Source organism: Cervus elaphus, chromosome 12, assembly GCF_910594005.1.
Source record: "Cervus elaphus chromosome 12, mCerEla1.1, whole genome shotgun sequence".
In the NCBI taxonomy this organism is placed as follows: Eukaryota; Metazoa; Chordata; class Mammalia; order Artiodactyla; family Cervidae; genus Cervus; species Cervus elaphus.
This window is the reverse complement of record NC_057826.1, coordinates 75,809,393-75,827,186: the sequence shown is the minus strand read 5'-3', so window position 1 is coordinate 75,827,186 and position 17,794 is coordinate 75,809,393. Positions and strand designations below refer to the sequence as shown.

The window sequence follows — 17,794 nt, the reverse complement described above, 5'->3', positions numbered from 1 at the left end:
CCTGGTCTGGGGACTAAGATCCCACATGCTTCACAGCCAAAAAGCAAAAAACATAAAGTAGAAACAATATTGTAACAAATTCAATAAAGGCTTTAAAAATGGTCCACATTAAAAAAAAAAACTTAAAAAAAAGACTTCTGCATTTATGTTTTTCCATTATTTTCTAAAGCAATGCATATCAAACACCTTGAATAACTACATGGGGAAAGATCAAATGTACCAGGAACTATGAGGGAGTATCTCAGTTATCATATTAAAATATTGTTGTCATATATAAAAGCATCATAATACCAATTCCAGTGAGTAAAGTTATGGTACAAAACTAGAGTACAATGAGAAGATTGAAAAAATTTGTCATTCAGACCAAACTGTGTCTTTAATTTCCCTTCAGAATCAACTGTTTCAGAATTATGAAAATACTTCCCTAATCAATCAAACCTCCTTCACTGTTCAGTTCAGTTCAGTTCAGCCACTCAGTCGTGTCCGACTCTTTGCGACCCAATGAATCGCAGCACACCAGGCCTCCCTGTCCATCACCAACTCCCGGAGTTTACTCAAACTCATGCCCATCAAGTTGGTGATGCCATCCAGCCATCTCATTTTCTGTTGTCCCCTTCTCCTCCTGCCCCCAATCCCTCCCAGCATCAGGGTGTTTTCCAATGAGTCAACTCTTCACATGAGGTGGCCAAAGTATTGGAGTTTCAGCTTCAGCATCAGTCCTTCCAGTGAACACTCAGGACTGATCTCCTTTAGTTACTCTACTCTTAACCTCATTTACATCTAGAGAGGTAGCAGGATGTCTGTGCCCTGCAGCCTCAGCTCTCCACGAGGCACTGCTGGGCCCCCAGCAGGTTTGGGCACAGGCTGCAGGTGTCTGGGGAGCACTGTGTGCTCTCTGCACAGAGGTAGGTGGCTGAGTCGCTGGGCTCGGAGTCTCTGATAAGCAGGGAGACATGCTTGTTGGCTTTGTTGGCCTGCACTGTAAATTTTCCTTCCTCTTTGTCTTTGTCGGCATATACATACAGCAGAAACTCGGGGCCTTTCCCAGGGTACTGTCTGTACCATGCGAAGTACGTAGAAGCACTGTCAGAGTAAGTGCAGCTGAGAGAGGCGATGGCTCCCTCTGGGACAGGCAGAGATGCAGGACTCTGCTCCACTGTGTTCTCTGGGCTGCTCACCGCTGTGCAAAGAGACAGTGAATGGTCAGTCAAAGAAGATTGGTTAGGTAGTGGATGCTTCCTCTCAAGAATTCAAGTTGTCTTTTCACAGGCCTCCCACCTCTACCATCCCTTATTTAAGGGAAATAGTGTTCATGTTTCTCCATGAGTCTAGAAGGGACAATGACTCCAAATACTATATTTTATGGTCCCATAGAAATGCCCCAAACTTACAGATTAACTGAAGCCACAGGATCACTAATAAAACTCTTGAGGATTTCATCATTCTTGCCTCCTCTGGTTCATTGAGGATTCAAATTTTAAGCCCTAAAAAAAAAAAAAAAAAAAAGTCGAGCTCAGACATTTCAATTCTTCTGCTCTAGAAATCATAAAAAGAGCCTGTTCTACCAAAGAAAAAAGAGACTTTTTTCACTATGCATGCAACATACCACTGAGCTCCCCCTCTCTCCTCCCACTTTCTCCCTCCCTTTCTCGCTCTCACTCTCTCTCTCAGTCTCTTGCTCTCTCTCTCTCTCTCTCTCTGTCTCTCTCTCACTCTCTCTCTCGCTCTCTCTCTCGCTCTTGCTCTCTCCCTCTCTCTTTCCCTCTCTCTCTCTCTCTCTCACACACACACACACATAGGAAGGAATACATGAGTAGGGTCCCTGAGAAGACACTGCCATCTTGTGGACTCAAGACCCTGATCAAGGAAATATTCGAAACATAGATCCTTACTATGGGAACTGATGAAAATAAAAATTTGCCACTTTAGTTAAATTAAAAATTTGAGAAGCATATGGTCCAAGTCAATGTGTGTGGGGATAGAGTGATGTGTACATGTGTGTTTTACATCAAATGGCAACACTTGTCTGATTAGAAGCAATTTTATCAAATGGCCACTCTCTCACACTGACAAAAAGGTATTCTAATGATAGACGTCTGGGTGAGGCTCTCATGATTCAGGGGATCTGTGTAGTTCTTCTTCATATCAGGCCAGACACTTCCTATCTTATTTCCCCACCTCTATTTTTAAAGAAATCTAATCTAACTCAAAAGAATCCTCTTAAGACACAATGGGATAACAAACACAGGGACAGATGTTCAACATTACTCATTATCAGAGAAATGCAAATCAAAACAACAGTGAGGCACCATTACATGCCAATCAGAATGTCTGCTATCCAAAAGTCTACAAGCAATAAATGCTGGAGAGGCTGTGGAGAAAAGGAAACCCTCTTACACTGTTGGTGGGAATGCAAACTAGTACAGCCACTATGGAGAACAGTGTGGAGATTCCTTTTAAAACTGGAAATAGAACTGCCATATGAACCAGCAATCCCACTGCTGGGCATACACACTGAGGAAACCAGAACTGAAACAGACATGTGTACCCCAATGTTCATCGCAGCACTGTTTATAATTGCCAGGACATGGAAGCAACCTAGATGCCCATCAGCAGACGAATGGATAAGGAAGCTGTGGTACATATACACAATGGAATATTACTCAGCCATTAAAAAGAATTCATTTGAATCAGTTCTAATGAGATGGATGAAACTGGAGCCCATTATACAGAGTGAAGTAAGCCAGAAAGATAAAGAACATTACAGCATACTAACACATATATATGGAATTTAAAAAGATGGTAATGATAACCCTATATGCAAAACAGAAAAAGAGACACAGATGTACAGAACAGACTTTTGGACTCTGTGGGAGAAGGTGAGGGTGGGATGTTTCGAGAGAACAGCATGTATATTATCTATAGTGAAACAGATCACCAGCCCAGGTGGGATGCATGAGACAAGTGCTCAGGCCTGGTGCACTGGGAAGAACCAGAAGAATCGGGTGGAGAGGGAGGTGGGAGGGGGATCGGGATGGGGAATACATGTAACTCCATGGCTGGTTCATATCAATGTATGACAAAACTCACTGCAATGCTGTGAAGTAATTAGCTTCCAACTAATAAAAATAAATGAAAAGAAAAAAAAAAAAGATGTAAAAGACATGATGTGGCTCTCAGCATGATGGCAAAGGAGGAAGCCATATATCCCTCTCCTGCACAGACATGGATGCAACAACGGTATTAATGACAATATGCCTTGAAGGACAAGGCAGAACCAGCTAAAAGTAAACGCGCTCCCGGAAGAACAAGCTGAGAGCAGTCACATTTACAGGGGGGAGAAGAGCAACTTCACTTCATCCGCATCAGTCCCTCAGATGGGTTCAGCTCAGTACCAAGAAGATAGCCTGTGCCCATCATGTCCCCCGTGGGGGAGGGGAGTGATATTGGAGCTTGCACCCGACCTTCAGTCCTCTCAGGGCGCCCTCTGTGGCTGGTTTTCTATCTTACCTCCCGCCCAGTATGACAGGCAGAGAGCAATCCCTTGGGACAGTGAGCAACAAAGGAAAATGCAGGACGTCTCTTTTGCTGCCGGTCCTGCTCTGTGAACTTGGGAGAGCAGAACTGAGGTTCTTCCACCAAACGGGAAAAGAGAGCAAATGGTGGGAGGAGAAAGAGCTGGCCTTACTCCTAGCATTTCAGAGTAGGAGTGGTTTCTCTCTCCCCCTATTCAGGATGGAGCAGAGCCTGGTCCCTTGGGACAGTAAGGAACAAGGAAAGGGTGAGTGTGGTTCTCCAACTAGCACTGCCCTGCAAGACTGGGAATCAGTGCAGAACTGGTTTTAACCCCACACAGAGTGAAGGGGGCCTTATGCCAGATAATGCAAAGCACCCTCCACGGAGCCAGTTTCTACTTGCTTCAGGTCATACTTGGCACTGAATGACTGACAGGGCTTGGTCACTGGAACAGCTAGCAGCAAAGGGAGAAAGAATGGTGTGGTATTACAGCTAGTACTGATCTGCAAGGTGGAGGAAGGATAGAACTGAGGTGTTTCCTTCAAAGGAAAGGACTGGAAACCAACGGGTCCTTGTCCAAATTTACTCAGGAGTACACTCCCAAAGGGACTGGTCTCTATCTTGCCTCATATTTAGCACTGCTGACTGAGGAAGGTCTCTTCTAGTTAAGACCAGACCATAAATACTGGGAGAGGTACCTGCTGCTTCAAAAGCTCACACAACAAAGCAAATGTACAAGATGCATAAAGAATCAAGAAAACATGATACAATCAAAGGCAGGAAATAAATTTCCAGTAACCAACTGAAAGAAATGGAAATCTGTGAATTACCTTAAAAAGTGCTAAGTGTAGGAGCTTGTGAAAATTTTCTTATTGCTTCTATTTTCTCAGTGAAATAGAAAGCCAACCAACACTTAAGAATGTGGATATCTGAAGATTTATTCCAAACTTGAAATATAATGCCCAAAGATTTTGAAAGCAAAAGAATGGCAAAAGATATATCACATAAACACTTACCTTAAAAAGCTAACATATTATGTCCTTGTATAACAAACTAGGCCTTCAGAATAGGATTATTAGAGATGAAGACACATGCACATTGAATTAATCCTATTGATTCTGTTTCTATGGGGAACCCTAATACAGAGAACTTTTAAAATTCATAAAGAAATTTCACAAGCAAAAAACCATAGTCTCAAATTTGTATGTACCTAAATAATATATATTGTGGGTTTTACATACTTTTGTGAACATTTGCTATATTTCACAATAAAATTATTTTTAAACATTGATGGCTCAAAGAAACAGTTGATTAGAAATGCTTAATTCAGAGAAGGATGAAAACAGAATCAGTCCAGGAAAATCAAGAGCAGAAGAGCTGAGAGAAGACAAGAGAGGAGAGAGGTGAAGGGAGCAGGAGAGGAAGAAGAGAGAGAAGAGAAGAACCTTAGACCACAGAGCTGCCCATACCTGTTCTGCTTAAACTAGTGGCAAGATGTTTGAAATACAGTCATCAATTTTCAACTACACCCTCAACAGAAGCAAGGATAGTTACTAAAGTAAATTTTTACAAACTTCATCAAAAATCAATGTGGCAACAGAAAAAAAAGTTCAAAAATGTCCTACAAAGCGATGACAGAGTTCAAAACACTGAGGCAGCTGCAGATTTCAAATCATTTCAAGTAGATGTGACTCTAAATCCCAGTCCTCATTATTTAAATCCTCTTCTTCAAGAAGACAGATGACACAAGATTGTTCTTGTTCTCCAGTGTTGATTGTCCACCTCCCAGCCTTGTGTGGACTAATTGTGAACATGTTTTTAGCGACTTTGCCTGGGTCCCCAACTGACAGAGCTGGGAACACAGGTAGATTGTTTCCATTGCCTGAGACGACACTTCATACACATCTTTTGATGCAATGGAGTGGATTTATCTCTCTTTACTTCTCCAATGGCATCTCTCCCAGTCACATTTTTTTCTCTATATTTCTAGCACTGGCTTGAAGTTGACTGGACATGTATTCCTTATGTATCCAGTAAGCAACTGGCAAAAAGCATTGTGAATATTGAAATATAAATATTGAACAGAAAAGAATGCCTAGGTTGAAAATTTTAATAAGGAAAAATGAAAGAGATAGGAAAAAAGACAAATATAACATTTAAAAATCAGAAGAAAAATGAGCCATTTAAGATCAAAGACAAAACTAATCTGAGAGAAATTAAAGAAAATATGAGATAAAATTTTACCAGTTAAGGTGCTACATATTATGAAGCATGAAATATATAGCTCAGAATCCATAAAAGAAATTTTTCAAAAATTTACTATATACTATTTTTAAAATTCTGCATAGCAAACATGAACAAAGTCAAAAAGATTGTATTAAACTTTTTTAAAGACATATATATGACAGTTTTACGACAACCTTCTTAACAGACAATGTTCTTTCAAATCTATATTTAAATGACTCTAACACAGGCGCTGTTTTAGTTGCTAAGTCACATCCGACTCTCAGGCACCCCATGGACTGCAGCCCACCAGGCTGCTCTGTCCAGGGGTTTCCCAGGCACGAATATTGTAGTGGCCGCCATGTCCGTCTCCAGGGCCTCTTCTGGACTCAGAGACTGAGCCCTCATCTCCTTCCCACCTAACCAGCTGGGAAGCCCCATAACCCAGTAGGGAAGGGTAAGACACGTGAATAGAAAATTTACACGAAAACATAGAAATGACTTTTAAATGAAATTAAGTTCTGCCTCATTCATAAACTTTAAATAATTTAAAAAAAATTTAAAGCCTAGCTGATAAGCAAAAGTCCAAAACCTCAGTAATACACAAAGTTTAGGAAAATAAGTATTCTGCCTAATCGTGACTATTGGTGGTAAAACTTATCTAGGAGAAAATTTAGTTGAATCATAAAGACTATGGGTATGTTACTATCTTCAATAATATTTTATTTCCCTAAAATGAATACTTAATTATTATATTTTAAATTTTTAATTATTTTGGCTTTCTTACTTACATGTGCCATTGCTCAATTCATCAATGGCTAACTTCCAATTTTCTGCTGGGTTCGGAAAGTGATCACTGCTTATTATACAGGCACTGGTAGAGAACATAGGTGGTCTCTGCTTATATATTTTTAGTCTTCCTATTTTCAACCTTCACTCTCTGAATGACCTCGGAACACACAAACACACACAACGCTTCAATCCACCCTAATTATTCAAATGTAATTGATGTTTCTGGTCTCTAAATTTTTCCACAAGGGTACAGCAGCATCCCAATGCTTCTTGTTCGTTTTTTGAATGGCCTCCAAGTATCACTATTTATGTGACTTTACCCTGAAATTACTTTAATCCTGGACAAGGAACTATTGGTGTCATACTCTTTTGCCAAATTCACTAATGAGAGTTGGGTATGGGGAATCTTCACTTCTTGTTCTCATGCCCTACTCATTTGTATGACTTTTGTATCAGCCAGAGACAGAGTCAGAACACCACAGACTGTGCCCCAGAGTGGATCAGTCAGGCGCTCCACATCCAAGCCCCGCTGCTGCTCAGAGTGAGCGTCAGCTCCCCCTGCAGTTCCCTTCTCTGTGTCTCTCAGAGCACAGTAGTACACAACCGCGTCTGACTCTTGGACTGAGGCTTTCTTCAAGTGGAAGGATGTTGATTTTCTGTGGTATGTGGCTTCAAACTCTTTGCTGATTTCCTTCTCCTTGTCCTTCGTGGCTTTCAGGAGGAGCTGTGGACCTTCTCTTAAATAGTGAACATATCAAAAAAGAGTCGGGTACCCGGTGGCTGAGTAAGTGCAACTGATGGTCAGAGCAGCCTTTTCTGGAAGAGTCACTTGGCCGCCTAACTGGGTCATTGAGTCTTCACGTGTTTGTCCTGGGGAAAAATAAAAGAGTTCTGTGTGATCTCAGGCATAAAGCTCTGGGATAAAATTATGATTAAAGGTTTTGTTGACATAACAGAAGAAAGAATCCACATTTTTAGAAGCATTTTGCTTACCCAGCAGGAAGAGTATTATGGTCACTAAGCCTGAAGAAGAGTTCATCTCTAGAGTATCTCCTGAATAACGTTCTTGACTCTGAAGATGAAGAAATGTTGAAGTCACAGTGAAATTTAGTTCCACGCAGAAAATGTGTCTGTGTTAGGAAGCTGCACCCTCTGGTGGACAGGGACAGAAAAATGATGCATGTATCCTGGTCTCTGCTGCAAATCAGAAAAATGTTATCCTTGACAGTATCCATAAGGCACATGTCAGTCTTCAGGTGAGGCTTGGAAATCTGATCAACAGCTGTCAACACCTCTCAGGTCTGTTTTGTTTTTAGGATACTACCTGACATGGAAGTTCTTTAACAGAGCATCCCAGGTATTTCTGTAGTTAAGAAGATAATCAATTTTCTTAAGCACTTTAACATAGTGCTTTATAGTCACATGCATCCATGTGGGCCAACCTATAATCCACTGACTGTCAGAAAAGGGTTTTGTGGCTGATTACAGAGAAAGTAATAAGAAGTCAAGTCAGTATTGAATGAATCTCTATTTCTCAGCATTATACCCCAATTTATAGAACAGTGACTTACATTTATTACATGCTCACTAAGTATTTGCTATACCAAACATAAATAATGAATAAAGGGTCTTTGATTGAGGAATCACTACTACTTGAAATATAGTATTTTATCATTCCTAAAATAATACCATTTGTAAGAAATGCTAACTTTTTAATAAATATTTTCAGGGGGAAACTTCACACTATCCTATCAATAGTCAAATAACCTTGAATTTCAAAACCATTAAAATATGAAAACAAAAGAATTATCATAACTGAATTTATCAAATCCTTATAGAATGATCTGACATCAATATCTTATTCTACTATTTCCCTGATTTCAAGATAAGATGGCTAATCTATCTGAATCAGCCAAGATGAACCCCATACTCTTAATGAAAATCTAGCTTCAGGATTGATTCTCTCAACACCCATCTGCCACATTTTGTTGCCAAACTTTAATCAAATAGTTTTCCTCCATTGGGTTGGGAACCCTAAAAATGTGGATTTCTGTCAAAAGCCTGGAGCATGAGTTAGGACTCTGTTCTTTCCCAGCTTTTCAAATTATTAAAAACATAGCTGATATGTATACAACAGCAAATAATAGAATCAATGTGTGACTGATCTTAAATGACAGATTCAGGAATTCCAACTATAACTTCATGAATTGTACTTTTCAGGATTGAGACCAAGAAGTGTAATTTTTTCCTTGACCCCACTGCACAGCTTGTAGAATCTTAGTTCCCCACCCAGGGATGGAACCAGGGCCCTTGGCAGTGAAAGAACAGACTCCCAGCTGCTGGACAACCAGGGAATTCCCAGAAATTCGTAACTTTTAAAACTCCCAGATGGTTTTGTTGCAGCTAGTTCAATACTGGTTTATAAGATTTCTTTTGTAATCAGTGTCCTAAAGCAAGATGGTCATCAATGATCAGGCAGAAATGCCATTTTTTAAACTGGTCTTTTGCTATGAAGTAAATGGCAACCCACTCCAGTGTTCTTGTCTGGAGAATCCCAGGGATGGGGGAGCCTGGTGGGCTGCTGTCTATGGGGTCGCACAGAGTCGGACAGGGCTGAAGAGACTTAGCAGCAGAAGCAACAGCAAAAACAAGCACTTCTTTAGCTTACTTTTTATGAATATTCATCTTTGAAAAAATAAAATAAACAAAACATCCTCAAGGATGAAGTTCTGGAGTGGAGCGCACCTCTTGTAAAACCCTGTAACCGTGCATCCCTAGACAAACGTGCATGGGTGCTCAGCCGCTTCAGTCATGTCCAATTCTTTGCAATTCTATGGACTGCAGCCTGCCAGGCTCCTCTGTCCATGGCGTTCCCCAGGCAAGGGTTGTCATGCCCTCCTCCAAGGGACCTTCCTGACCCAGCAATCGAACCCACAACTCCTGAATCTCCTGCATCGCAGGAAGATTCTTTACCACTAAGCCACAGGGGAAGCCCCATGCTAGACTCAAAGATGGAAGTTTAGCTCAGCCTGATTCCTGGAGTTCACTCTCCACAGATTTGTATCAAGCAGCTTCATCAGTCCAAAGTAAACATACAGATAATTTCCCTGATCTAGATTTAAGTAATAAAATCAGGCTCAGATTCTCTTTTGGGTTCACATATTCCTTCCTTTCTCCTTTATTTTCCAACTCCGTTGTCAAAAATGGCCTCAAAACTATGCTAGGAAGGAATTCTGAAAAAATTTGACACATTAAACAGAAGGCGAAAAATAAGTTTGGAGGATGCTGGGTTGAAAATAAATGTATAACACATGGACACAGAAAGCTACTATCCACACCTTTAAAAAACTATATAGGACAATGGAAACGCAGAGGAGAAATATTTGGAGTTGGGGTCACATTAGAAGACTCATGCAACATTGAAGAAATACATTTGCTAAACTTGGATTTTTAATTGTTTTATAAATACACAACATTCACAAAACTATACTGCACTTATTTTAAATAAACAAATTAATAAGATTTGACATGTGTACACATTTGTGAAGCTATTATTCCAAGCAAGATAATGAACAGTGCATCACCCAAAAGAGTTTCCTCACATCTCTTTATAATCTTCTCTCAATCCTCTCCCCCCTCACTCCAATTTTCATGCAGCACTTCCATCATGAACTAGTTTGCATATTTTATATGATATAAATGGAATCATGTGTACTCTTTGGTCTATTTTCTTTCTCTCAGCATAATTAAGATTCTTTCATGGTTGTAAGTATCAATGGTTCATTCCTTTGTATTGATGAAATGTCTTCCGTTACATAGATATAAAACAATTTGTTAATCTAGTCACCTATTAGCAAACATTTCTGTTAGTTCTAGTTGGAGGCTGCTACAAACAAAGTTGCTTTGAGCTTTTTTGTGTCACATTTTTAGTAGACATGTGCTTTCATTTTTCTCTTGGGTGAATATCTGGAAGTGGAATCCCTGGAGCATATGGTAGGTGTTTATTTGACTTTAACTTTCTTATTTTTCTAGTGGTTTTTTATAGATTCCCTTGGATTTTATACTAAGATAACTATGCTGTCTGTGACTAAAGACAGGTTCATGTCTTCCTTTTCAAATTGTGTTTTTTTGCTTCTTTCTCTTGCCTTTTTACACTGGCTAGAATCCCTAGTAAAACACTAAATACAAACAGTGAGAGCAAAAATTCTTCCCCTAGTGCTGAAATTAGGGGGGAAGCATTCATTCTTTCACCATCAAATATGATGTTTGATGTAGTTTTTGTAGAAGCTTTTTATTAAGTTGAGGAAATTCCTTAGGTCCTAATTTTCTGGAAGTTTTTGAACAGGAATGGATGCTGAATTATCTCAAATGCTTTTTCTGCATCTATTGAGGTTATTCTCGTTAATTATCAACTGCTACCTGTCAGCCCCTGTAACTACACTATTGATAACTTGCCACAATAAAATATCAAAGAATATATCACTCTCCCATTTTATATAATAAAACAAGGCTCACAAGTGTCTAGAAAGTTTGTGGCCAAGCTAATAATTTTGAATAGAAATCTCATTGATAGCAAACCTGATTCCCTGTTTTTTATACTATTGATCATTTTCAGGGGCTTCTCTGGTGGCTCAGAGGTAAAGAACCCACCTGCAATGCAGAAGCTGCAGGTTGGATCCCCGAGTTGGGAAGATCCCCTGGAGGAGGAAATGGCAACCCACTGCAGTATTCTTGCCAGGATAATCCCCTGGACAGAGGAGCCTGGCAGGCTACAGTCCACGGGGTCACAGGGGGCTGGACGTGACTGAAGCAGCAGAGCGCACACGCACACAGTACAGTCTGTGAACCGCTTTCTTCTTTATTTCTGCACATTGAGCAATAAAAAGTGACTAAATCATCACAGATTTGACCCTTTCACCAAAAGAGGACAGCAACACATTGGAAAGAATATCCAAGCTGCAGTTCAGGAGCTGACCACCAGGTAATGGCTTGGCCACTCCTTTCAGATCAATTGTTAGGCACCTGAGGAGCAGTGCACTATGACAAAGATGACAAATTCTTCTAGGTTTACGTGAACCCCCAGAGTACCAAAACTTCCTTCACAGCTCCTGATCACTCGCTTTCTCTAGTCCTTGAAACTGGCTTGTGATAAAGTAGTCTAGAGGATGGCTGTTCAAATTAACTAAGATAAATATTTCTCAAAAATTTAAAAACAGAAGTGTCATATGATTCAAGAATTCCACTTCTAATTATGTCAAAAAATTGAAATTTTGGTATGTGCCCAAAACACTGAGATATTTATATAGCTATGTTTCTGTCAAAAGGTGGAAGCAACCCAAATATCACCAAATGAATGGATAGATGAAATGTGATCTATACTTACCCTAGAATATTATTCAATCTTAAAAAGGAAAGAAATTCTAAAACATGTGACAACATAGATGAAACTTGAGTACATCATGATAAATGAAATAAGACACAAAATGACCTGTGGTGCATGATTCCACTTCTACAGGATGTCTAAAGTAGTCAAACTCAGAGAAAGTAGAAGAGTAGTGGTCAGGAGCTAGAGGAACAGGGGAATGGGGAGCTACTCTTTAATGAGTACAAATTTTCAGTTTTTCAACATGAAAAGAGTTCTAGAGATGAATAATGTTTCTGTTTAATGATAATGTAAATATATTTAATATCACTATATTCAGTTCAGTTCAGTTCAGTCACTCAGTCGTGTCCGACTCTTTGCGACCCCATGAATTGCAGCACGCCAAGCCTCCCTGTCCATCACCAACTCCCAGAGTTTACTCAAACTCATGTCCATCGAGTCAGTGACACCATCCAGCCATCTCATCCTCTGTCGTCCCCTTCTCCTCCTGCCCCCAATCCCTCCCAGCATCAGGGTCTTTTCCAATGAGTCAACTCTTCGCATGAGGTGGCCAAAGTATTGGAGTTTCAGCTTTAGCATCAGTCCTTCCAATGAACAGCCAGGACTGATCTCCTTTAGAATGGACTGGTTGGACCTCCTTGCAGTCCAAGGGACTCTCAAGAGTCTTCTCCAGCACCACAGTTCAAAAGCATCAATTCTTTGGTGCTCAGCTTTCTTCACAGTCCAACTCTCACATCCATACATGACCACTGAAATGATCACTGTGTTATACACTTAAACTTATTAATATGGAAAAAAAAATATCTGTTAGGATGGTATGATTTTTTGAGTTAAACAAATTTAAGACTTTTTAAAATTAATTTTTACTGGAGTACAGTTGATTTACTGTGTCATTTTCCGCTGTACAGCAAAGTGAATCAGTTGTGCACACACAGCACACCCAGTCTGTTTAGAATTATATTCCCATGTAGGTCCTTACAAAGTATTAATCAGAGTTCCCTGTGCCCTTCAGTAGGTTTCTTATTAGTTATCTGTCTATATTATATATGTAGTAGTGTGTATATGACAATCGCAGCCTCCTAATTTATCCCTCCCCTACTTCCCCCTTGGTAACCATAAATTTGTTTCCTCTTTCTGTGGCTCTACTTCTGTTTTGGAATTAGGTTCATTTGTACCATTTTTTAAAATTCCACATATAAGTAATATATGATATTTGTCTTTGTTGACTTCAGTCAGTGTGACAATCTCCAGGTCCATCCATGTTGCTGCAAATGGCATTACCTCATTGTTTTTATGGCTGAGTAATATTGCATAGTATACATGTACCACACCTTCTTTATCCATTCTTTCCATAGACATATAGGTTGCTTCCATGTCCTTGGTATTGTAAATAGTGCTGCAGTGAACATTAGGGTGCATGTATTTTTTCAAATTATGGTTTTCTCCAGATTTATGCCCAGGAGTGGAATCGCTGGGTCATATGGTAGCACTCTTTTTAGTTTTTTAAGGAGCGTCCATACTGTTCTCCATAGTGGCTATACCAATTTACATTTCCACCAACAGTGTAGGAGTGTTCCCTTTTCTTCTTTTCTCCACACCTTCTCCAGCATTTATTGCTTGTAGATTCTTTGATGATGGCCATTCTGATCAGTGTGAGTGAAAGTGAAAGTCACTCAGTCATGTCCGACATTTTGTGATCCCATGGACTATACAGTCCATGGAATTTTCCAGGCCAGAGTACTGGAGTGGGTAGCCTTTCACTTCTCCAGGGGATCTTCCCAATCCAGGAATCAAACCCAGGTTTCCCACATTGCAAGCAGATTTTTTGCCAGCTGAGCCACCAGGGAAGCCCAAGATTTTGTACCAACTGAGCCACCAGGGAAGCCCAAAGATCAGTGTGAAGTGACATCTCATTGTAGTTTTGATTTGCATTTGTCTAGTAATTAGTGGTGTTGAGCATCTTTTCATATGCCTCTTGGTCCCCTGTACATGTTCTTTGGAGAAGTGTCTATTGGATCGTCCCCTCATTTTTATTTGAATTGTTTTGGTTTTTTTTTAATATGGATCTGCATGAGCTGTTTGTATATTTTGGAGACTAATCCCTTGTCAATTCGGTTGTGAATATTTTCTCTCTCTGTGAATTTTCTTTCTGTTTTGTTTATGATTTCCTTTGCTATGCAAAAGCTTTTAAGTTTAGTTAGGTTCCATTTGTTTCTTTTTATTTTTATTTTCATTACTCTAGGAGGTAGACCAAGGAAAGATTCTAGTGTGATTTATGTCAAAGAGTGTTCTGCCTATGTTATCCTCTAACAGTTTTATAGTATCCAGTCTTACATTTAGGCCTTTAAACCATTTTGAGTCTATTTTTGTGTATGATGTTAGAGAGTGTTCTGATTTCATTCTTTTACATTTAGCTGTCCAGTTTTTCCAGCCTCACTTATTGTAAAGAATGTAAGACATTCCTTTTAAGATTTCTACTCTACACAATTGCTTTCCAAATACAAAAATAAGAAGCAGCTACTATACAAGATCACTTAGCAACCACCCATTACCATTCAACTTTTAAAACACTGACAAAAATGGGATTCAAGTTAGAAGGAAGAAGTTGCAGAGAAGGAATATTTGGGATTGTGTAACAATGATTGAATGAGAGAGCCTAGAAGGGTGCAAAATCAGCCACATGATGGCAAAAATGCTTTTGGAAGAGCGTGCAGTGAAAGGTAAGACCAGAGACAGAACATAATTCATACAGTACTTTGCAAAATGTCCTTCTAAGAGCCACTAATTATTGATCTTTTTGTGGATAAGACTGAAGAGAGGCAGGAAAAACTTACATTATGGAAACTGAGCCATTCAATGATAGAGGTGTTAATAAGAAGCAATGAGTATTAGCACAAAGTAGGCACCTTAGAATGTAAATAAAGGTACTATTAACTCAGCTAACAAAACTAAAATGAATGAATTTATTAAATGGTGAAAAACAACATGATATTCAAAAGAAGGAAAACCACACAGAGATTTCATGACAAAACAATGCCTGTAACATAACATATAGTCAATTAATATTTAATGATTTGCTAGGAAAATTAAATAACCAGTCTTGTTTAGGCTTCAGAGACAAAGCAGAACAGGCCTCTGACCTTGCTTCTAAACTTCCTGGACAGTGCCCTAACTGTGAGTAACTGCCTGCTGTGAGTGCAAGACTTCTAGCACAATGGATAAAATGGGGAAGGAATCTTGAGATTGTTGAGCTCCTAGAGGGATCCCCCAGCCTGAGCAACATTCCAAGTTTTACATGACTAAACGAACAGCATTAACATGAAACCAGAGCTGCAACTGGGTCACAGATTGATGGTGATATCAGTTTGCAACTGCCCTGCGATTGTAAATGAGAGCCCTGAACTGTAATCTTTGAAGTCTTATCCATGGAAAGGACTCTTTTCATAACTGGGACTCCAGAAGTGCTGTGACCTGGGACTTCCCAGTGCTGGAAACTCTCAAGTCTGGATGTTGGTCAAAACCCAATTTGTTGATGTATCATCTACTCTTTCTATTTTCTTTTAATGTTAGTGTGTTTAATGCTAATATATTAAAAGTAAACTAGATAATTCTCCAATAAACATCTATATTATTTATTTGTATATAACAAGTGGCTTATTTTGTTAACAAATCCTTCGAACCTGAGACAAAAGTGAAAACTTTTGGTGAAACATGAATAAATTGAAATGAAAATCCAACAATTCACACATATTTTTACTGATTTATAATTCAGACATTTCTGAATTTCCTTAGTCAATTCTTCCAGCTCATATGAATCACTGCATGGCAAGGATTTTATGTGGCTAATTTCTGTCCTCAGTACATAATTTTACATTTTTAATAAATAAATAATTTAAACCTAAATTTTTAGGGATAAGGATTTTTTTTAATGAATGATAGCTCTGAATATGGCCTCTGAACCTAGAGAACTGTTTTCTTAGAATGAGTATCTTCTCTCTAACCCTATGCTTGTGCAACCATAATCACTTCCTGTCTGTGCTGGCAACTCCCTGCCCTGGTCCCTAAGGCAGGTGGAGCAGGGCCCTGGGTTTTGGTGCAGGTCTCTCCTCCACACGTCTCACTGTGGGCTCTCTCAGCGCACAGAAATACACTGCAGAGTCCTCCAGCTGTGAAGCTGAGATGACAAGTGTGATAGATTTTCTTGCTTTCTGGAAATTCAATGAGTAGCGACCTCCTGTGGCATTTTGCTGGTTATGAGAATCCTGACGAATAAGGAGAATCATCCCCCCACTGCTGGGCTGCTTGTACCAGAATAAACTATACTGTGATTCCCTGGTGTCATACTTGCAATCCAGGGTCACAGCTTCCTTCTCCTGCACTAATACTTGTGGTGGTTGTTCTTGAGTTACCTTCTGGGCAATAATGGATCCTAAAGAAAAAAAAAAAAAAGAATCAGAACTTTAGGAATAAGTGGTGTGGAATAAAGAAATCCTATTTTAGACCCTACCACCCCTTCTTCCCAGGGTTCCCATAAGACTGCCTGTTCCTCCAGTCCTTAGGTAACAGAGGAGGTACAGTTCCACCGGGACCATCCTTACCTAAACACAGTGAAGCCACGGCCACCTTCAGAAGGCTGGAGAGAAGCATGTTTCAGCTCTCCGCTAGATGGAAAATATCTTCTTCTTCAGTGTCAAGACTTTGCAAGGTGAGATGAGCCTGACAGGGTGAGGGAAGGATTGCTGGGTGTGTGCTGCTGCTGCCTCACAACAGGAAACAGGGGTTTCCTGGAGTAGCAAGTTGATGTGGCTCATGTCAACATCTCTATGGACCAGGTGAGTGTCTCACTCACCCCAAACTTCCTTTTGCATTAACCAGCTCTTCAGTTCAGTTCGGTTCAGTTCAGTCACTCAGTTGGGTCCAATTCTTTGTGACCCCATGAACCACAGCACGCCCGGCTTCCCTGTCCATCACCAACCCCCGGAGTCCACCCAAACCCATTTTCAGTTGATACCAATTACATCCGAAAATAAACACAAGTCAAATTTGATATTGAAAGGAAGAGTGATAATTTGACTAACTACTGTGTTCAGCTGTTGCATCTATGATGGGACTTGTTTCAAGATACTGCATGTAATGGATTATGGAAACAACATAAGATGTAGTGATCAGTTTCACCCTAGATAATATACATGTTTCAATGCTGTTCTCTTGAAACATCCCACCCTCGCCTTCTCCCACAGAGTCAGGAAAAACAATAAAGAATAATAGTGGTAATAATTCTTCAGAGATCTGAAAGGTGTCCAAGAAGATCAAAACTACTTACAATAGAAATTCCAGAAGAATGATAAAAAAGCAAAAATCAATGAAATCAATCTCCCCAAATTTATTAAATACCTGAGAATATATTAACAGGTTTAAATGCTCAGGATCTCCCCAAAATGAAACAATAGAGAGTAACATTTTTAACACAGTAAGTTTTTTGAATTTCAAGGTGAAAGGAAAATCTCTCCACTTATCTATGGTTGAAATAAAGAGGTTTACCTAAAAAAAAAAAAAAAAAAAAAAGATGTAGTGATCTTTTATCCTCATACCTACATATGCTTTTTTCATTTAAGATAGAAATAAATTGCTTTATGAAAAGAAGACAAATCCGTTTGTGTTAATTACTGCAGCTTTCTCAACCTACATATCAATATAGCAATCACTATAATTCTTCACCACCACATCTGCTCAGTTACCTAACTTGGGACCTAATAGTAGGAGAAAAGATAATCCCCCTTTACAGAAAGCTAGAATGAATCTCACAGACATGGAGTCCTGTCACAGTGGTCCCTTTCTCTTCTCTATTTGTTCTGACAGCCCAGGTCTGTTCAGAGAGGT

General features: G+C 39.6%; 2 gene segments (V, D, J or C); both read right to left on the bottom strand.

Annotated features, from left to right (window-relative positions):
- Nucleotides 1–815: 815 nt before the first annotated feature.
- On the bottom strand, nt 816–1,723 carry LOC122705738. The segment is given in 3 exon segments: nt 816–1,180; nt 1,392–1,484; nt 1,714–1,723. Coding segments are annotated over 2 exon segments (417 nt in total).
- Nucleotides 1,724–15,975: 14,252 nt separating this feature from the next.
- On the bottom strand, nt 15,976–16,561 carry LOC122705737. The segment is given in 2 exon segments: nt 15,976–16,343; nt 16,513–16,561. Coding segments are annotated over 2 exon segments (417 nt in total).
- Between the last annotated feature and the right edge of the window lie 1,233 nt (nt 16,562–17,794).